Raw genomic sequence first — 23,826 nt, 5'->3', positions numbered from 1 at the left:
AATACGGCTTAAGCCACATATACAACACTTACAGAATCGAACGAACTACGGTTTGAGAAACTGATAAGTTCCATCAATAACACACTGCTTAGAAAAGTTTTAGGATTTCTTTCAATTTTCAGATAATACTTTGATTACTTAAGATTTATGAAATACAACGAGATACATCAACAAACCTGAAAATATAAACTTTCAAACCGGGAATGCAGAGAGTACACGCTTTTCTTAGTGATATACAATCATAATAAATATAGATATCTGGTAGTTTTAGAAAAATTTAACGGATGGAGTTGGAATTTAAATGCATCATATAAAAAATAATTTACAATTAAAAGGAAAAATTTATAAATATTCTTATGCTCTAAAATCTTTAAAAACTTTTCACGTTAAATGAATCTAATACATCTTTCACTTTATAGATTAGTTTAAATATCAAAAATAATTTATTTTTTTAATAATCACCCGTTAGTTCCTAATTTTTTTTTGTTATTTTGATAACTCAGTAATTATTTAATATAATTAAAAATAAGCTAATATACTGTTTTGGTAACATGTCTGTGCAATATTATAATTTTTATATTCAGACTAACTATCGTTACTACTCCAGTAATGTATGAATTTTTTGTTATCATAAATGTCGTTATTAAAATCATCGAGTAATACTATTTTTTTCCCCCCCATAAAAAAGCACCCTCTATGAAAACTGAGATTTTTATGCAACATTCATTAGTAACTTCTCATTTCCAGTCATAATTTTGACTAATACTCTTTTCAGTTTTTCTCGGGATTTTATTTTAATATTATTCAAAAAGAGAAATCGGATATGAAAATGAAATAAAGAATTTATATTTAAAATACACATAGTCTAGTTGTTTTGGTAATTTCTGGGTAGAAAACATTAAATAATATTACACTAAAATAACTTAAAATTTATAATTAAAAATAATCAATAGGAAATTAACTGCATTTTTATACTTTCCTATTGATCCTACAAATTTGTAAGGAATTTAAAACCCTCTGTACTGTTCGTAAACTTTTATAAATTTTTTTCTCCAATATTGTTCCTAATTTAAATAAAAAAGTCTAAAAATGACCATAAAAATACTTGAAATGTCTAGAACATAAAATATCATATCTTCTCATTGCCGGAAGAGCAATGCATTTGGGAACGAAATTAACAAGCATCAGAGTAATAAATATACAAATCATGATAAAAATTAAAATTAAAGTCTTTTTTTATATAATAAGCTGTTAACTCGTCGATTTATACAAGATAAGGTTGTTTTAGAAAAAAAAAACATTAAAATCGGTTTTAAATACAAAAAAGTAAATATTTTTAAAAAATGAAACATTTAATTTTATTTTAAGTAATGTTTATTTGCCTATTTTCTTCCATAAAACTAACTAGCAACTAAATTTTATCAGCTTTTTTTTATAATAAAATAACCTTTTTTTTATTATTATACGCCGATTTTTTTTTTTTTTTTTTATCTAGGTTCAACTGCTCTTCAGTACAAGAGGAATCTTTTTTTACAGTTTTAATTTACAGCTTATTATATCTTGTAATTAATTTTAAATATTATTAATTTATCCGATTTGTTGTAGCCGAAAGCTTCATCATCTTTTACAGTTTCATTCGATATGAAAATCAGCGTTCTGCAATCGCATTCCTTCCGACAAAAATTTCTGACAAAATTTTCTTTTTAGGTGAAATTTATAAATATTATGGGTTATATTACTTGGTTGACAACTAAAAATTATAATTGTAATTATTAACGAAAGTTAAAAAATACTAGATTAAAATTATAATCTGTTAAAAAAAATAATAATTACACCAAAAATTTTAGCCTATAATTGAATTTTAATAGTACATTTGCATATGCATATATATATATATATATTTATACAATTATTAATAATATATGTAAATACACTCGAACATTATACAATTTTGTTAATCTTTCCGTTTCTAATATGTTGTAGGCTATTCGCACAACCCATACAACGGGGTTGTCCACAACGATACCATTCTGGCCACTGGCGTCTTCAGCTCAAAGGAGCTTTGGAGGCTTTCCAAAGGTAATTTCGACTCAAATTAAAGGCGGTATTATCTATAAATGAATAATTATTTTTTTGTTTTTTTTTTACTATTATTATTATTTCCTCATTATATATTTATTAATTAAATATCTATACGTATATGTTTATACATATAACGTACAAATGTTTTATATATATATCTGTATGCATATGATAAAAAAAAATTATTTTAGCAATGTATTTCAATGTATCATAAATTGGGAATTTTTTTAAACCATCCAAAAAACCGGTTTGATCTTCATTTTTCCATTATACAATAAGCAGCTGCATATAATAAGCTGTAAATAAACAGTTATTATCATAATCACGGCTAAATAACTTCCACCAGATAACAGGATCTACTTTGAAACTGGTCAATTTAGTTTATACACATATATATATATATATATATATATATATATATATTTTATTACGGGAAATACCGATGTCATCAGAAAACACTGTCCTGCAATTTATATTTTTAAAATATATATATATAAAACGGTATTAATATATTATGAAACTTTTTTTATTAATTTTTTATGACTTAACCGTTTAATTATTGTTAACAGCAAAACATTAATGTTTTTTATTACGTACAAATTAAACGTGAAAATTTTATGTTCCTTAAAGAATTAACTTTATACTATCTTATAATTAGAGTAAAAACATAATTTAAATCCTCGGTTTGTTTCATAATTATAAGTGACAAGAAGAAACTTCAGATCAACTTAACAGTTAGTTTCGCAGAAAAAAGTATTACTTTCTCATACGGTAGGAAAAACGTCTTCGTAAGGAATTAAAAATGATATCGATTGAAAAAATGTCTGTAGTATTCAATATCTAAAACTGAGATGTATTTTCTGTATTTTATATACCACCGTCCTGTTTTTTCTTTCCACAATCCAATAATAAGTTTCCATTTGTTTAATGATTAAATAAACTTATTTTTTCATCGTATTTCTTTTAAAACAATTAGATTAATATACTGTTGTCTATCTTTTAGCCAAATTTACTTTCACCGATTGATTTTATAACAAATTTATTGCTTTATAACCGCGTTTATAGATTTTAATCCTCAAATTTTTAAATTTATTTACATTACCCGGTGATAATTTAACGGTTAAAAAGCGTAGAACAAAACATATATTGGAATATGTAAAACATATAACTGAGAATCTGAGATGTAATAATTATATTAAGGTTAAAAGATAACTATAAAATAAAAAGGAACAAAGAGTAGTATCAGTTAAATCAAAATGACTTCTAAAAGAAAAAAGATTCATAACTTGTAATAGAAAAGCATCTAATGAGAGTACTTACAACAAATAAAAAGTTTTACCAATTTATATAATAAATGCAAGTAATTTTTTTGTTACATTTTTCCCTAGAGGTAATTGTTACTTTCCACGCTAGAAATTTTGCTTTCCTAGAGCTATGCTGCAAGAAGGAAAGAATGATAGTAAAAAAATGGGGTATGGGTTTTTTTTCATTTCTCACGTTTCATGACACAGTGATCACAAAAAAAACTGTGCGGTGTAATGTTCGTACATATGTACGTGTACTGGCGTGTTTGAACGTAATAACATTTGACTGGATACATCGATTCGATGAAATTTTGTACAGAGATTTGTGTACATGGGGAAATTTGTTGGTAAAACTTTGGGGTAAATATCTCCAAGAGCTGGGATAGTTAGTTTTTAGGGTCAGTTTTCTCAAAATTTTGTAAATATAACCCCACTTCATATTAAGCTCGGTACATGCGTACATGCTTGTCAAACCATTTAAAAAAAAAATTTCTGTCAAAATTCCCCCTTCCACAAAAAGCTTTATTTATTGCATATTTTTAACCGAGTATTTTTTTGTCTTCCTAGGCGTAGTAGTAATGCAAGTGATCAATAAAAAAATATTTTCGTGGCAATATTTGGGGTAGGGAGCCGATAAAGATTTTAAGATATCGATTTTTTTGAATTTCGCCAAATATTTTTTGGTTTATTTTCAGAAATCATTTTTTTTCCACAATATAACAATAAACAATCAATGCCAGGAAAGTATTACAACTTTTTGTCAATTTTTTTTAACTTAATCAAACCCAAATTAATGTGAAGTTTTAATGGCTTCATGAAAAAACTAATTACTAAATTGTGCACTTAACATTTCCATTTCCTTTAATATAATTAATTTTAGAACGTTTTTTAAGTAGATTTTTATAAGATAAATAAATAATTTATTCAGATCGGTACTTAATTATTATAAATTACATAGATCACGTGGGAAATGGTTAGGTTTATAATACACCACGGAAAAGTGGATTAAACCGAATGAACTCGCCAATAGTCTGTGCATATCAAGGAAACCTGTGATAAAATCTTGATCAGAACGGGGATCAGTTACAAAATTATGATTAAAAAAAATTGTTAAAGATTACATTTATTCATAAAAATAATTGTCTAATAACAGTAAAATAAATATGTGACTATAATAAATAAATAACAAAATTAGTACAAAAGGCTGTGGTAAGGCGTTAATTGAAATTATTCGAGCATATATTTGTAAACATTAAACGAAGCTACTGAAAATTCTGTTTTTTTGCAATTTTTTTTAATTAAGGAGTGTCATTTAAAAACTCATCAATAGAATGTTATTACTGCTGTAAAAGAAAATATTTTAGTTCTAACTGAAATAAATTGATTTTTAACATTTTTTGGTAATCTATTAAAAATGATAACAGAAGTATAAAAATACCCTTTCTTGTTAGCAGAAGTATTTTTCTGTTACACAGAAACATTTTTCTTGTCTGGTTTGATAGAGATGTATATCGTTGTTTCTTTTAGATTATCGACAGTTTTTCTTTTTAACAAAGCCAATTCATATATATAAAGTCATGGGTAAGTTAGAATTTTTAATTTATGAAATATCGGTCTACATGATTTATATCGAATTATATTTTTTTGGGCGCCAAATAATGATCTGACAGTTCATGTTTTACCTTGCTACATCGTTATAACTTTTTGAAGTTGTCCCGAAATATACACATATTTCAGTCGGAAATATACGTAGGCATAATATATATTTAATAATAGTAAAAATTATTAGTTACTAAATATTAAAAGTTTAGTGGTCGGTACACATTAAGTTTAATATGTATTATATTCAAGATCGCTAATCCTAAGATCTAGTCTTTGATATCAGGTTTTAAAGTTTTTTATTACTGTGCAAATGATGTATGTGGAATACATTGTTCCACTACAGGAAGAAATACATTAGTAACTTTACATATCTATACAATTCTATCTTGTAGCAGTGATATATGTAAATCACTCGAAAGAGAAACGGCACTAATTTAAGTCACTTTTTCTTAAAGTAATGATATTTATTAGTCACTTGGTTCCATGTAATTACAATTAACAGTGTTCGGTATTACAAAATCTGCAATTTGGCGGGGTTTATTTGTTAATATGTCACAATATAATTCGGCTTAGTGAATCAGACAACGTTATTATTTTCTTACTATCTTTAATAAGCTAACGTGTGTTTCAAAGCTTTGTTAGCTTTCTAAGCTAACAAAGGGCGCAACCCCTTTGTTTAACGACGTGAATTTATTACAAAAATATTAACGTTACTAAAATATTATACAACAATATTCAAATTGCCTTTAATAACTTTACAATAGATGTTCAAAATGAATTCCTATGATCCCGATACAGGTTCATACGCGTTTCATAATATTTGCAACCACTTATCGTAATGTTTGCTCAGTAATGTTTGAAGTCTCACTTTCAATTTTAGCCTTCAATTCGCAATACACTTTTTAAATAGCCCTAAAGGAAAATGTCTGCTGATGTAAGATTTGGTGATCTTGGGGCCACAACCCTTTTGACATCAAACAATGGCCAAAAAATTCTCATAACATATCCAGCGTTTCATTGATACGTTGCGTTATCATGCTAGAACTCGTATTCTCGTTCGTGTAAATCTAATATGGTAATAAACTGTTCGATAAAGTTGTGATAATCTACAGATTTGTCAAAAAAATAAAGGCCCTATTACATGACGCCGGGAGTTCGCTCCCTAAATCACTAAATACCAATTTTACGTGCGCGTAATGATCGTTCATGAAACGCATGAGGATTTCTAGCGCTCCATTTTCGGCAGTTAATATAGCCATCCGAGTGAACCATGTCTCATCGCTGAAATAAACACGATCCAAAATTTCAATACCGTTGTTATCAACAACAGAACGAAACCGACGACAATAATGTAAACGTTTTCGGTGGTCTACTTCCTTCAGTTCTTGAACGTCACCGATGTGATTGTAGTTTTTTAGTAGCCCTGAAAGCTGTAGATAGTGAAAGCCCAGCCCGTGAAGATAACTTTGAGCGATTTTCTACGTGACCGACTCAAACGTTCTTTCACATCCTCCAGAACTTCTACTGCTAACAGTGATGGTCGACCTGTGCTTTTCCGGTCGTGTACATTCCCGGTCTCACGAAATTTATTAATCAAACGCGATATTGTCGACTTATTAGGAACTGAAGAATTGGAAAATTTTATCCGAAACTCGTCTTCACTCGTTCGTAAACTTTTTACGCGCAATAAGTTTCAATAATAAAGACGTTCGTCTTGGAGAGATAAATTTATACTTGTATAGCACTAGTGCTTGAGAAGGACATTTCAATTGTTACAAGTTGCTAACCTTGAGTACAGTGTTGCCAACTGACATGTAAGGAGAAATAAAATTTACCTATCCGTGACTTAGGCCTTCTTAATCTTAGAGTTACGTCCTTTTTGAAACACTCGTTATTATGAAATTATTGTTGTTGTTGTTGTGGTAATGGCTTTGATAATTTCCGAACCGAACTTTATTTCAGGTCGTTTCTACATTTATTACCATTAAATTTCTATTCCTGTGGAATGTCTCCCTGTATTGAGCCACATACCACCCCCAAACCTGCGCCGTATGAACGCTCTTGTAAGAGAGTACAAGAAGATTTTGGACAATAGAAACCTACCAATACGTGAAGACATTGAGAATGCCAATCGTGGTCGCCTTCGATCTAGAAAGCCACCTATCAAAACTGCAATTGCTGCCACAGAGGAAGGATTTAACCTGAGGCCTGGTGTCAAGAATGGACCACAAAGCAGAATAACCAAATCCCATGTATTACTCAAAAGCCGCAAGGTTTTGACTTGCCACGTAAGACATGGTCAACGCCAAACAGAATAAGAACTTATCATTGTAGGTGCGCCTATTTCCTGTATAAATGGGGTAAAACACCGACGCCCCTTTGTGAGTGTGGTGAAAATCAAACTGTTAAACACATCACACAAGTTTGCCCTAGGACAGCTTATGAAGGGACTCCTGAAGATTTCCTGATGGCGACTCCAGAATCGGTAGCTTATATTAATTTGTTAAATGTTTGTTTGTAATTTTTGACTGTAATTGGTGTTGTGTTTTGGTTCCATACGCTAAATAAATAAATAAATAACCATTAAATTACGTACCTGAACGGACAAATATCTTATTTCACACTTTCTAGTTATCCCACTCATGATATTTAATATTTTCAGAAAATCAACCCTCCTCCTAGATATGAGACAGTTTTCTATATCCATTAATATAAAAAAAGTATTTCCCACAGATCTTTTTGTTACTACATTTCAAAATAACTGATAGAGTGAGAAATGTTTTGGCAATAGATTAGATCATTTTGAAAAAAGTCAGGTAGTTTAAAAAAAAAAATCTAAACTCTAAAGCTAGCTGGCCGTTTCGGTTCTTAAAGTGTATCATCTATGGATACTGAGGAAGTAATGTACAGATATAAAATTATAAATTATTAAAAAAGAAATAATAATTATAAAGAAATAATTAACAAACAACAGAAACGCTGCAAAATGCTTATCGGTAATAATATTTATATAATAAAAGTAAAAATACAATCAACCGTTATCATTTGAGGCAATCACAATAGAAAGAGTAAATTAAGCTCAAAATTATCAAACCCATTGAAACCGGCAACAAGCCTTGCCTACCATTACCTCATGCACGCCTCTTTATTAGTTATAAATAAAAAATTTATTTTTAGAAAGGTAAGTATAAGTCTTAAACCTATCAAATAGATAAGTTCTCCATGAACGAAATTTAAGTCAGGTGATAACCGTTTATGATTCGTGAAAATTTTCACGAAAGTATTACAATAAATTAAAAATTCTAAACGGCTATTAATAGATATTAGCCACCTACCTGGTATTTAATAATGATGTTCTTGAATCATTATTAATAAAAGAGATTTATCGATTATTTCTCTTTTATAATGGATATTCTTTTTTTCTAATAAACTAAATTTTACCAGTTTTTTGACAATCTCGGTCTATAGCTAATTTCATTAGCCTTCTGTATTTACAATGAGCGAAATTTTCCTTTATTCTAATTTCTATTTTCCTTTTAGTTTGTACTACATATCCTAATCTGCAATTATTGGCGTTACAAATTAATTCATAAATGCTCGCACTTACAGTCGGACAAAGCAATTTATTGTTTCTATTAGATTATTTTGTTAATTCCTGATTTAATCTTGGGTTGGTATTTTTTTTATATCTTTATTTTAACTAGCAAAAAAAAGAAAACGATTAGCTACTGTTTTACTTTAAAGTATTACTTTAATTTTTATATAATTTACATCAAAATTAAACTGTGTAATTTTAATATAAATGTTGTTGATAAAAGTAGTCGAAAGCTGAAATATTTAATAGTATTGACTAAGTGTTTATTTTTTGTTTGATAATATCGCTTACTTTTTGGATATTGCTAAATTTTTTGCTTGCTTGCTTGTTTTAAAATCCGTGACCTGCATGAAATCAACTTCTGATAGTCATTTTAAAGTATTTTAATAACAATTCTAACGGGTTTGATGTAAATTTGCTAATAAATAATTTTTTTTGCTTAAATCAAAATTTACATAAAAATTTAAGTAAATAAAAGGTAAAATATTTTATTATATTTTATTAGGAAGAGAAAAAATCCTGAATAATCGTGTAATCCTGTAAAAAAATTACTTACTTAGTAAATCCGTATAACATATCTTTCCCAATTAGTATGAAAAATTTAAGCTTAACAATCGTTGAAGTTATTGTTTTTTTGTATGTTTTTTATTCTCTGTTACACGTTGTTTACTGTTTAGTTTTGTTGTATTTAGACATCTTCAATCATAAATATAAAATATTTAGAACACGTATAAACACTGACACGAAGCGGGGCCGACCACACAAGAAAATTGTCTGTATACTTCTCTCCTCACAGTTCTTACTCTTAAAAAACATCCAGTTTGACTTTTACAATTCTAAAACTCGCCCGACATTATTTAACATCAGTAAAATACGGGAACCGGTTTATTAAACGCGGCTTTGATCATTTATAATTAATCTTTACTTCGGAGGCTTGAGTTTCCATGTCGTTTGTTACTCTCTCTGATTTTCCACCCGTTTTAGAACCACCAGGCAATAATGCAATGTAGCTTACAGTCTTAAGTAAAGATTTATTAATTTTCCACGATATGTTTCCGATTCTGGTGCTGTTACAAATAGAGAAAAAAAAGGCTAACTACTACTAAGAATTGTTGCAATTTTTAAACGGAGTAAATTTTTATTTTTTATTTTCGTATAAAAGAATATCTTCGAAGAGAATTCTACGCGTTGGAAAACGGGAACTTTCAAAATTATTTCAAATTTAAAAACTTTTTTTAAAATTAATATCGCTTTAAATAAAAGACTGCGATTTCATAGAATTAAAGATAGTTTAGATATATCAATGGTAATTATTTTTTTTTAATTTGCTTATTTCTGGTGTTCTACAACTATTTTTAGAATTTTTATGACTGTAGAAACATTTGATAGTTTTGTATTTTTTTTTTAAATATATCAAAATACTTTTCTTCTCTCTAACATCTATCTTACATTGCTAAGTAACTTCCACCTTAAAAAATTTAGCATGACGTAAATCATTTACTTTTATCGCAAATGTTATGTTTTGATGCGGACATATTACAGCAGAAAACAGAAATAATTACTTTTTGTGTTGTAAGCAGTTCAGATTATTATATTATTAAGTCCAATTGATACTCGCAAATTCAAATACGTTATCACATAAAAAATAAAGTAATGTAACTGGAAAATCGGTCAAGTTTTTAAAAATATTTTCAAATTCTGTCATGTCCAATAGCTCTAAATAAATCATTCTGAGGGATAGAAACACCAGCCAATATTGTAAAGATATGTATAATAAATTTATGATTTAATTAAGTTAGCTATAAAGATTTAGTAATAAAATAAATATTTGCCGTATTTTTTAAAATCTGTAATAATTTCGGTTAATCGACTTTTCGGATGATTGGTTTTCGTGTTATCAAGTTAAACTATACCAAAAAAAAAGAAGAAATTATAATTATTTATAGAACGGGTTGATAATTTTAATATGTAAATTAATGTTTCCCTATTAGGAATTGGCTTGTGAACTGGTTTTACGTGAATTTATGTTAAAAAATGCAACATATTCGTGTTCATTTATTCGTTAACGAACACGTTTAAATAGCTTGATTATACAATTGAATATTTATTTTTAGCAATAACGTTTTATACCTATTACCTTATCGCCTCTGCGTTATTAAAAGTAAAAAAGTGAATTTAATATTTAAAAATAATTAAAATTAAGTAATAAGAACAGTTGTGTATGTATATTTATTCAAGTGATAAACACAGATAATGTATTTTGGATACCAAACACACATGTACTACTTGTTTAAGAAAAGAAATAACTTGGCGGATCGGTGGAAAATCAGGCATGCATTATCATTTTAACAAACAAACTTTATTTTTATAGTAACTTAAAATCTTCTTAAAATATACTAATTGTTTTATGAAATAAAATTTAGCGTCCAAGTAAAAAATAAAATAAAATTGCAACTAAAAACTCTAACTTGCAATGATACTTTTTGATATCAGGTCGAATATTTAACAGAATACTGGGAGAGAAACGCATCCTTCTTGCTATATTACGAAAACACACACACAAACACGAAGATTCACCGCTTTCTGATTGTATAATAGTAATCCACGGTTATGGGAAAAAATCTCGGGATTTTCAACAAATTTACAAATAGATTTTTAAAGGTTAGATTTTCGTCAAAATTTTACTAAGTAAAATTGCAATATTTTTCCTGTAAAATCTGGGCAATATTAAGATAACTTAAAAAAAATAAAGAATGTTTGTTAAAACAATAAAATTTTCCACCTTAAAACAAGAAAATTTCGATTAATAAAATATTAATCGTAAATGTATGGAGGTCTTTTTCATCATGAAGTATGCTCGTTATTTAAAACTGTAGCAGATTCATATCATAAATCAAGAATGCAGTACATTCCAGAATTAATTCTTGATACAGTCCCGTCTCCCTTTTGGTAAGTAAAAAGTCAATTAAACGATTTTGTAATGTTAGACCGCTTAGTTGTATGTCACGTAATATTATATTACATAACACGTATTGCTAAATAATTTCATCGTTTTTAGGATCCTTTTGTCCAACTGATACTCGCAAAATGTTTGTGAAAAGATCAGCCGTCCTACTAATTCATTGTACCGCACGAAAATGTTTATTTAGTCTACCTACATATTTTATATTTTATAATTTTTTTAAAAATATATAATAAATACAATCAAATCTTTATTATAATCAGTTTCATATTTTTATTTATTATTAATGCTTCTTATGTTTAGACGTAAATGATATTTCTCGCCCATTTGTTTGAAAATTAAATCAGACAAAAGGATTGCTCTTGATTCACGCACGTTTAAATTTCCAACGATGAAATCAATATTAATCTTTAATTATTTTTTATTTTAAGTTTTTCAAGTCGTCACAAAATTAAAAACAAACAAATTAAAACCCATAATTCATTGCAGACTTCAAAAAAACAAATTTTAAAGAAAAAATCAGTCTTATTACTGTTTTTGGTTTTATTTCATGTTTAAAGATATTTTATTCATTTTTTTATTTAAAATACGGATCCCAAAGTATAAACAATTTCCGTATCTAGATAAGGTTAGTAAGAAACACAGATATACGAAATATATGTTCGTATTGATAAAAATAATATAAGCACCCAGAAAGACGACGTTAAGTAAATAAGTCAATGATGTAACACTCTCCGAAAGAGGAAATATTTTTTTACCAGAATTTATCCAATAAATTTCTTGAAATTTTTCGTGAAAATATATTCAAAATTGTTCAGAAAGAGAAAAACTTATCTACAAACCATCAGTTTTTTGGAAGTTATCAAAACGTATGAATCAATATGTTTGTCTGACCGTCAACAAAACCAATTATTTACAACTGCGTAACAAAATAATTTTTTTTTTAAAAAGAAGTATTTAAAAATGTTGTTTTTACATATAAAGAAAAATATGGTAAGTGTGAATTAATATGGAAAAAACAAACAAAAGATTTTTATAGATATGTTCCTCTGGTTCTCAACCATCATAAGTTTTTGTTTAAGAAACCTTCCTCTAATAAAAGCTGAAAGAAATCTATACAGCAGACCATATAAGAACTTTTTCAACAGAGTAAAACATTTTAAAAATTAATAGATATTCCACATATGGTCCTGATTAAACCATGTGTATACACAAAAAGAATCGTACCGGTTAAAGTAAAATTCGTTTTTTTTTTTAAATTGATTAAAAATTAAGTTTTCCAAAATAAATGATAGTTTAAAATCAAATTTACTTGTTTTTCTTTTATTAAATATATATTTTTACGATTCAAAAACAAATAATAATAAATCTTATCAAAGGATCTGCAAATTAATAAGAGCTGGGACAAGTTTTAATAATTAATAAAGGCTCTCAGCGCTTGCCTTACCGTCCTGCTTGATTCTGGTCAGACAAATTATATTTAATATCATCTACCCAATAGACTTCCAGAATTTCGTACGAATAATTTAATCGATCAATAAAGACAGTTTCATTAATGTTTGGAATTGAAGTAGAGATGTTCTGCTCTTTAAATATTGGCGGGCTGTGTTTTTGTACTCTTCGAAGAAGCTTAACCCTGCATATACCAGTATTATTACGTTATTCCTATGATGTTAACATTGTTAATAATATCTACATAACACGTAGTATTAAGTTATTTACAAGTTTGTTACATTTGTTTTTCTTACGTTGCTACGCCAGTTTATATATGAAGACAGACGTTAGATGCAAATGTCTACTGATCATGACAGAGTAGTTTTACAAACCAAATTTTGCTCTGTAAAGATTTTTTTAATTAATTTCAAACGTAACTTAAGTAAATAAATCATCAGTTTATTTATTTAAAAAATAGATATTAATTGCTTTGTTAATAAACATTTTTTTTTCTTTTTGTTAAGGTATTTAATTTAAAAATCAGTAACCATTCTGATGTACATTGCAACTAATTTCACTCGTACCAACTTTTAAAAAAAATCAAAAATTTTCATTTAGATCTGCCAGTATTTTTTAATTATGGATATATTTAAGTCTATTGGTCTTAGTTTTTATTTAGTTTTAAAAGCTAGTTTCCTGGTAGATTTAATTATTATAGCTGTATAAATTAAAATATATTTAGACTAAATTTAAATTATTTTTATTTTTTATTGAGGGAATTTAACAACCACTGTCGGATTTCAGTGAACGCCAAATTATCGCACCAGCATATCGTAGGGAAAGAGTACAATATCATTTAAGAGTTTCAAAAGAAAAACTGTATTTACAAAGGAGTCCAAACGAACTCGAACCCTAGCAGGTCGATTCCCGGCAAGAATCTGAAGTTTTATTGCATATCACTTTATCCATCCCATCTTCTTCGTTAAAGTTCTTGTAAAGCATGTTCGAGATTGTAAAATTAAAAATAGAAGATAAAAGAGACATTAATAATTTCCAATTACTTGTTTTTGTGAAATTTCTTCTTTTTTATCTGATTTCAAAGATTTTTATATCCCTTTATAAAATGAACTAACACATTCCCGTATTGTTTTAATAATATTATAAGTTTTCCATCCAAATTTATATTCTTTTTTAAATTTCTTCTTTATATTATATTACTTTACCTCAAACTCTTTTTACGAAAGAAAGTTTTGAAACCACTTAACACCAATTTGACTATAAATAATTCAGACCGGCAGAATAAATACTCATCCTTAAATTCAGCTGTAGAAATCAACCTTGTTGTTTCTATTTTGATCTGTTTATGAATTTTTTGCACGTCTATTATACCAGGTGATTCAAAAAGGACTTCACAAATTTAAAAGCATATAAAAATATATTGAGATAACTTACAGATTGGGTTGAGGTCTCGCTGAAAGTTTTGGTTTCACGATTTGCAGTAAGCAACTGCAGTTCAACGGAATTTTCGTAGAGAGTACGGTAGGGAGCCTTCTAGTTGGCGTACAAATTACTCGTGGTACCAAACCTTTGTTGAGATAAGTTGTTCTTCCAGACAGAGCGACCCGTTCTTCTTCAAGAAGCAACCGTAAATGGTATCATTTATCTAATACGCTTCAAAATTTTCTAATTCCTCAGTTAGACGATGATGACCAAAATGGACATCATTACTATCAGCAAGACGGGGATCTCACTACTGTTTAGAAGTCCGAGATTTTCTTAATACTCGATTCCCAGGTCAGTGGGTCGATCGTGAAGGTCCAGTTACACGATCACTTTGCTCCTCAGATTTGACCCTGCTAAACGTTTTCTTGTGGGGTTTCATTAAAGGTCGGATTTATGTACCGTCTTACCTGCTGATTTTGTTGAGCTAAAACTTCGAATTAACGACCCAGCTGCAGAGGTAACGCTCGACTTACTGGCTACTGTCTAGAAGAGAAATAGACCTCAGGTGGGATGTACGTCGCATTACAAATGTAAACCATATCGAACCAAAGTGAATACTGGGTGACAAACTTGATGTGTTTTTCTATGAAATGAGACCACAACCGAATGTGTAAGTTATCTCAATAAATTTTTATATGCTTTTTAAGTTGGGAAGTACTTTTTGAAACACTTTGTACAACTAAATGATTTTTTTGTCGCATTATTTTTGTTTCAATTCCTTTATTTTTCCAAATCACGGTTTGATTTAATAGAAACTATAATTATTGAGAATTATTACATTTTAGGCTTAATCTAGTTTTAGGCTCACTTTGAAATCACCAAAAAAATGGAACATCGATTGAAAAAAATTAAATTTAAAAAAGATAATAATTTTTTTGTAATCCAAAGCCTTGTATTTATCTATCTATATTTTTATTGACATTTATTTGTATAGTTATTTTTCAACTGATTTTTTTTTAATAGAAACTCGACATTACGCTAATATGAAACCTTCCCGTTCAGTGAATTGTGCATCTAAAATGACAGTTCGTAATATCATATTATTTAAATTTAATAAACAAAATTGTTATACAATAATTTTGTAAAAAATGCTTGAAGGTAGTAAAATACGCAAAAAAACAAACTTCACTAAGTATATTATAATTATTTTATAAAATTCTTAGTAACGTTTTTGAGCAATTCAGTTTTGAATTTTGCATTTTTTAAAAAATAATTTTATTAGAATTGCTGCCAGATGTTTAAAGAAATGCGTTAAAAATAAAGTACTCTGCATAAAATAAAAAATAAAAAATTTAATAAATTGCGCTAATCTTTTTAATGAAATTTAGCCTTAATACCTTTCAAGAGTCGTACCCTATCATGCAAAATTAGTAGCCTGTATTCAGCTTACGCTGTTTACTGTTACAGTGTCAGTAATTAAAGAAAAGGGATTGCGTTAATCTGCTTTTAATAAACAGGATAACTTGCTTTATGAACATGTTCAATTAACTGGAGGAAAATGCGATTTTTTTCTTATTTTCTTTGCAGAACTCCTTGTATAAAATAAATTTCTCTATTTCTTCTAAATCTTGTTTTCTGATCTCGGATTAATAAGCAGCTAAAGTAATATTACTTTATACTAATGTTTGATTAGCTAACAGCTTTTTTTTTAAAGCTGCATAAATATTTATTCATCTTTATGTTATCTGCAGAAAGGGACTAATGAAATTTCTGTTAGGGATTACATACCAATTTATAATCATTATCATCTGATTGCGAGGGAAGCAGCTCTGGAAGGAGACCAGATAACAAGTTTAGTTTATTTGTAGCCAACAATTTATTTTTTTATAAATCATTATTATCGTCCAGGACGGTGAAAAACCTGTATTCAATCCTTTACCTAGCTAGTCTATCTCTGGTCGATATTTCCGTTGTAAAGCCGGATGATACCGGTTTAAATACGATTAGGGGGGGAAAACGAAATGATCGAGAAATTATGTTTCCTAATGTTACCTTGACGTTAATAAGATCGTAATTTATACACACACACACATATGAGAGAGAGAGAGAGAGAGCACGCGCACGCGCACTCACACAAACCATATAAATATATTCCAGGAATTTAATTTTACAGTGAACTAAAACCTGAAGTTTTCTTAAGCCTGGAAATTTGTTATACAGACTTCACCAGAGCTTAAATAGTATTTTTATATTTTTTTCAAGTGGTTTTTATATATCAAAACCCATAGGAGATAGCTGAATCAAGAACTCTTCAGATTGTTCTTAGAAATGTAACTGAAATTAATAGTTTCATGTTTCTTTCAAAAGTAGTTGCATCGATAGCAACACACTGTTGTTAAATTTTGTTAAGGTTTTGGAAACATTCCTAGAATCGATTATATTACTAGAAACCTCCTTCAGTAAAATTGTCGACTGTAAATCAGTTGTCAAATCGGCAGAATATGATGATTCCTCCAGAAACGGTATTTTACGCCATACAAAACACTACTTGACAAGAAAAATTGAAGCTTTGTCACATAAAAGAAACCGATCGTTTCTCTTAACGAATAACATTGATATGTAATCCTTGTTCCCTTTTTGTTCTTCTGGAATGAATTCATGGTAATCCTGAGGATTAAAACGAAACTTTCAACATAATATTTCATTTGCTCTTTTCAAAACAATTTTTCTGTGTCCGTGATAAAATCTACTTTCATTCAAACGACTAACGTTCTGTCTGAGGATCGAATGAATAACATTGTGTCCCTTCATCCGGAATTAATACTCATCAGTGAATATTTATTTGGATTTATCATACTGATGAAGTCACCCCTAAGTGTTATTCGGGTTTTTACAACAACAAAAGAATATAACAATAAACTCAGAAAAGTGATAAATAATATAAAAACTGTCGAACTCTATTCTTTAAATAAAGTATTGCTAATTGTGAAACTATCAAAGGTTTAATTTCAGTTACACAATCTACGTGTTTCTTTTTCAATTTATTAATATTTAATAACGTAAGTTATTGTTATCGATATAGTCAAATCAAATTCTAACTGACAATAACTTACGTTTTAGAACGGTTATGATAGTGATAGCTTAAAATTTTACGACTGTGTTGCCACCTGTTGATATTAACCGATATTCTCTTCACATGATACACTACCACGTGCGATATTAAATTCCTATCACGGTCAGAACGATCGTCTTTTACGCCCGAAATAAAATCATATTATTTCCCCTCGCTTATTCTATTAAACATTACCCTTATATGATGAAGAATTCTACCGATCGACGAACGAAATAGTCGTTAGTATATCCCGTTATTAAGAGGATCGATATTTTTTCAGAACCACTCTCCCTAATTTAACGACTAGGTAACTATACATTTAGAATAAAAAATCAATAAAAGTCAAATTGATATCTTCATTTGTTAACGAGAGAATAAAAAAAATAGTAAAACAATAAATTTCATTTTACTCCATTTTAACCCTTTAAACTCGGAATTTCAAAAAATCCTTTCTTATGGTGTGTACATACACCATAAGTAGAACGTGTATATAAATTTTTATCAATTTATCTTCAGTTGTTTTTGCGGGGAGTTGATTATAAATCACTCGCAAAATGTTGTTATAATATATATATATATATGTGTGTGTATATGTGAATGTTTTTTTTTTACTTGCACATGATAAAGCCTCGCACTGAAATCGAAACGTTGTGTTACTGTTTCGTATTTTGTTTTATTTTAAGTAATAATATCATAATATAGTAAAATGATTGTTTTCTGAAAAATAACATGGAATATTTGTGATCTGAATATTTTATCTGCGTATTTATATTTATTTATATTATTTGCGTAGTGACTTCTTTGGATCTGAGTATATTGTGTTCTTGTTATAGATATATAAATATATTATAATTAATGTTTTGTCTGAAATATTTTAACACATTTATTTTTGAGATATCTTTTCATTTATACAAAACTGAAGCAAAAAGTACATTTTTTCAATTTGCATTTGCTATTGTATCACCCCAGTAGGGTAAAATTCTCTTTAATGAGGTAATAAGCAGACATATACACGCACATACATGCGAAAACTTTAATTAAAATTGATCAATTCGGCTTACAGTATAACAAATTTAACACACTCCTTCCATCGAAATTTACACAACAAATTAAAGTGATACAAATTAATTTATGTTAACACAAGTCACGTACTGGACAACTTTTTCTAACCGTTTGACATGGTATTATATGTATAAATGTAGGTGTCTTTTTTTAATACCACGTTTGTAGTATTCTATTTGTGCTATTCTTCTTCTTGTATTTACCAACTTAGGACCACAATAAATATTTTAATCATTTTCTCTCTTTTGACTTCCTTTTTTCCTAATATTTCTTCATCTTTTCTCGGTGTTTTCGCTATCTCTCCACTCCATCTGTAATCATATTTATTTTTCGGGTTTTTCCTGGAAACCCTTGTTTTATAAAATAATATTTCTAACTTTATTTCTTTCTATGTAGGATTATTTCTTCCGTAACATTTTGTTCTCTTATTTCCTTTAAAGATTCGATTAAACCATGTGTTTTTAGTTTTTTGATTATAGACAAAATTTAAAAAATTTTTAGTCATTTTTTTTCGTTCTGAATAGACGTCTAAAAGACATAAGTCTTCTTTTTCTTATAACATCTGAAAGTCTTATCTTAAATTTATAAAGCTGTTCGTTTTTTTTAATAATTATTCGTTTATTCTCTTCAATTTTAACTGGCTGAAATATGTTTCTTAATATTTTCCTCTCTTTCTACTGTAGCTCTTCAATGTTGTTTATCTTATTCATACATTTACACTCTATGACACAGAAACATTCAGGTATAATAATGCTTAATTTTTGTTTTTCTAGAAATTTATCTTTTATTGTATAAATGCTTTGTTAAGTGATACGCAAGATCCATTTTACTAGCTCTAATTTTATTCGATTCTTTTTCTAAAGCGTTGCGTTTAGTTATTTGATCTAGATAGTTTAATTTTACCTTCAGTTGTTAAAGTCTTTGGAGTATTTTTAATATTTTTCATAAATTCAGTGTTTTGAAAAGAAATTTGTAAACCTGTTTTTTTCAGCCAATAATTTTAAAAGATTAATTTGAATTTCTACAGTTTAATAACCGGAGACAAAATTGCCATATCATCTGCAATGTTTCTCTATTATTATTTTATTTTTTCTATTATTCACAATTTTAAAATGGATGAATTTGTTTTGAATGAAACCTATAATATAAATGTATTTTAAAACTTATTTAAAATGTTTATGCTACATCGTTGTTTATGCTATATAAATAAACTTATTTAAAAGGTTATGCTATATCGTAACCAAAAATATTTATACTGATAATTTGTTCTTTAAAGTTGTAGGAAGATTTTTTAAAAAGTGTTGTTAGGGACACCGACCTCAATTAAATTAGATGGATTTATATAATTAGCTCGTTCAGCTAATAATATAAAATTGTAATATATAATATTGTATGAATACATCTACGAGTATATATATATATATATATATATATATATATATATATAAAATGAATGTTTGTTTGTCCCGTATACGTTCCTACACCATTCATCCGATTGCAATGAAACTTTGGTGAGTTATTGTTCGCACGCCCGCGAAGGTTTCTGAATTAGTTTGGACCCGCTAGGTGGCGCTGGGGTCGAGGTACTTACTAAACAAATATAAAAACTTTACAATTAAAAAGACTCCCTGTTTCTATATATATAAAATGCAATGTTCGTATGTGTGTCCGCTATAGACTAAGGCATTACTGTACCGATTTACGCGCGGATTTTTACAAAATAGTCCGCGTTGTCCGGAGAAGGTTTAAAGCTATTGAAATCCTCGATATGACTGGAAGAAAGAAAGTTAGGGATATTTTGAACCGATTACTGTGTTTAGAGAGTAATTTGAATTAAATTCGATATAAAAATATAGTAAAAAAATATTTGAGTATATCGGTGCTGTTGTTTTGCCAGTTGGACTTATTTACATTCTGACTTTTAGAAAGTGAATGGTTAAATTTTGTGAATTTCCGTATGTTCAGTTCTTTAATGTTTTATCAAGCTTTCAATTTTGTTCATTTAATCTATATATATATATATATACTCAAATCTAGCAATAGCGAAGCATTGCCGGGTCTGCTACTAATATATAAAATTCAATAATATATATTGAAAATATTTCAATGTACGATTGAAGATGTTAATATGAATGAAATTTGATTACTCTTTTAGTAAATTTTATTGAAAATTGGAAACTATTTTAAATCAATTTGTAATACTTCACAATATTTTGTTATTAAGTATACATGTACAGATATATAAAGTAATATTAATTATTAAATTGCTTTTTAATACATTTATTATAACATTTTTTTAATATTTTACAGATTATGTATGATATTGTAATCAATTAATACTGAATTATGTAAATTTTAAGAAATAAAAATTTTTTTTTACATGTAAATTCGCCCGCGCGCGTATTCATAATAAAATTATTTATATAAGCCTGCTCATTTGAGTAGGTGTGGTTGTTGTAATCCACTTCAGTTCTGTTTACTAGTTTTAAAACTACGCGTAACGATATTAAATGACACCAAATAAACTGTAGTTGTTACGTTATTGGCTAGTCACATTTATTATTTAAAAAAAGATGTCACAAAGATTATTGTGGGTGATTGTTATTTTTTTTTTTTTTCTTTAACAGACTATTACAAGACAATATTAAATTATTAATTGTATAACATGATTATTTTAAATTCCAACAGAGGTAATTATTTTTATCACTAGGATCTTTTTTTTTTTGTAAGGATTAACAATAATCGCATGTAGATTAATTAGTAGTTTTGATTCACAAAATAAGTGAACATATGTTCAGAGTGTCCCATATAAAACGCAATCCAACGTTATATTGGTAGGTATTGAAATAATAAAAAGGCATGTGTAAATGTAAATGTAATTTTTATTATTACCATCCATTACCTTACATTTAGAGTAAATGTTGGAAGTGGCCGCCATCTTCTTAAATACAAGCTTCAATTCTTTTTACAGCATTTCTTGCAACTTTTTTCAAAGTTTGTGGCTGGATATTTAATACAGCTTGTTCAATATTGACTTTCAATCGTTCAAGTGTTCGTGGTTTGTTGCGGTAGGCTTTTTCTTTGAGGTAACCCCGTAGAAAAAAATCCGCCGCAGTCAAATCTGGAGATCTTGGTGCCCACAAGCCTCGACCGATAACACGATTACCAAAGAATTCCTCAACGAAATCAGAAGTTGAACCTGCGTAGTGCGATGTCGCACCGTCATGTTGTAGCCAGCAGTGTCTGTCTTCCTGAAATAAAATATCCTGATATCGTTCTGCATTAATGGTGTACTCGAAAAAAATTGGACCGATTATTTTCTTCCGCGATATCGCGCACCACACGCCCAACTTCTGCGGGTGTAATTGTTTTTCGTGATAAACGGGAGATTTTCAGCACTCCAAATTCTAATGTTTTGGCTGTTTACGTAGCCATCCAAATGAAACCGTGCTTCATCTGTGAAAAATAACGAATCCATAACATTAATTCCCTCACGCAGAAATCGACGGAACCATTGGCAATATTGTAGCCGTTTTTCTTTGTCGGGCTCAAGAAATTGATGAACCGTTTGAATGCGATAAGGTCGTAATTGTAATTGTTTAGTCGCCGATGAACAGTTGATTTAGACAAATTAATCTCAGCAGACAAACGTTTGATCGATTTATTTGCCGAGGCGAGTAATCGGTCTTTGATTTCAGCGACTGTACCTGTATTCAACACTGACGCAGATCTTTTGTGTTCCTTGTTATTAACAGAACCAGTCTCTCTAAATTTTGCAACTAACCTTAATACTGATGTTTTGTTAGGAGCTGGTTTATCTGGGTACTTATGGCGAAACAAATCTTGCACTGCAACCACTGATTTCGTATTGAAGTACGACTCAACAATGAAAACACGTTCATCTAGCGAAAACACCACCTTATCTCTAGCAATACACTGAACGTTATGATTGCATTGTTGTTACTATCGGTAGTGTTCTACTGCGTCGCCACGATGTTCAGATGTTGGACGAGTCCATTTCAGTAACGAGTAGGGGAGTAAACTTGACTTTTGAAATTTCTTGGATAAGAGATTGATAGGTTGCGTTTTATATGGGACACTCTGTATAACACTAGAAAAACGCCCTTTTCTCATTACACAGTGCAAATTCAGTAGTTTGGCCTAACTTTGGGGATGCTTGTTTACTAAAAAGATTGCATTGCTTGATTTAGTGGGATTTTAAATATCAACGGTTAATTTAATAGAAACATTTAGGATTCTTGTTAATTAAAAATTGAGATTTTATTAAGAAAATAAAATGTTAAAGTTCTTTAATTCAGTTAAAATAATTTCGCTATAAAATTAGTATTCTTTAGTAAGAAAATTATTTACGAAAAAAAATAGTTGAATAAATGTTAAAAATGAAAAAACACGACTGCCAATAAAATATTGCTCTTTAATATAGGGTAATTAAAGAGCGTGCGGGTGACATTTTTTTTTCTAACTATATACACACACACACCCGGTAACGTTACAATTCCAACGCGGGGTCATACTAAATCGGTTCAGTCGTTGAGCTGCTAAGATGGAATATAAATACACCCTAAATACATTGAGCAGTCTTTTTGAGCAGTCTACACCCTTTTTGAGCAGTCTTGTAATAAATGTATGAATATAGTGTTATATAAGAATATGCTTCCACATTAATTTTTAGTTACAGATGTAGCTTTGTAAACAGTACATCCGTAAATTATGCAGCGTTAAATAAGGTCCATTTCTGAGTATATCAGTTAATTTTTGTTCTGGTTTGGTTCCATCGTGATTTTTTATTATACTAGCAAAAATGACCCCAACGCGGGGTCATACTAAATCGGTTCAGTCGTTGAGCTGCTAAGATGGAATATAAATACACCCTAAATACATTGAGCAGTCTTTTTGAACAGTCTACACCCTTTTTGAGCAGTCTTGTAATAAATGTATGAATATAGTGTTATATAAGAATATGCTTCCACATTAATTTTTAGTTACAGATGTAGCTTTGTAAACAGCACATCCGTAAATTATGCAGCGTTAAATAAGGTCCATTTCTGAGTATATCAGTTAATTTTTGTTCTGGTTTGGTTCCATCGTGATTTTTTATTATACTAGCAAATACCCCGTTTGAATTTTTAAAATCGGAAGTTCGGTTGCGGAGATATAACAACATTTCAGAATAACCGTGATCTGTTAATCTGTTAGATCGAGAATGTAC

The 23,826-nt window shown here is 28.8% G+C and overlaps 1 protein-coding gene across 7 annotated transcripts in view; it reads left to right on the top strand.

Moving 5' to 3' along the window:
* NfI (Nuclear factor I) overlaps positions 1-23,826 on the top strand; it is a 989,818-nt gene that overhangs the window by 886,086 nt on the left and 79,906 nt on the right. For 5 of the 7 annotated variants that reach the window (XM_075362974.1, XM_075362976.1, XM_075362975.1 and 2 more), the window contains one exon: positions 1,984-2,079. The exons of the other annotated variants lie outside the window; for them this stretch is intronic. In XM_075362974.1, coding sequence (XP_075219089.1) covers positions 1,984-2,079 — 96 coding nt within the window. The remainder of the gene's footprint in view (positions 1-1,983; positions 2,080-23,826) is intronic. 7 annotated transcript variants of the gene reach the window in all.

This window comes from Lycorma delicatula, chromosome 4 (genome assembly GCF_047948215.1).
Source record: "Lycorma delicatula isolate Av1 chromosome 4, ASM4794821v1, whole genome shotgun sequence".
NCBI classification, from domain to species: Eukaryota; Metazoa; Arthropoda; class Insecta; order Hemiptera; family Fulgoridae; genus Lycorma; species Lycorma delicatula.
The sequence above is the reverse complement of the archived record's forward strand: the minus strand, read 5'-3'. Positions and strand labels throughout refer to the sequence as shown.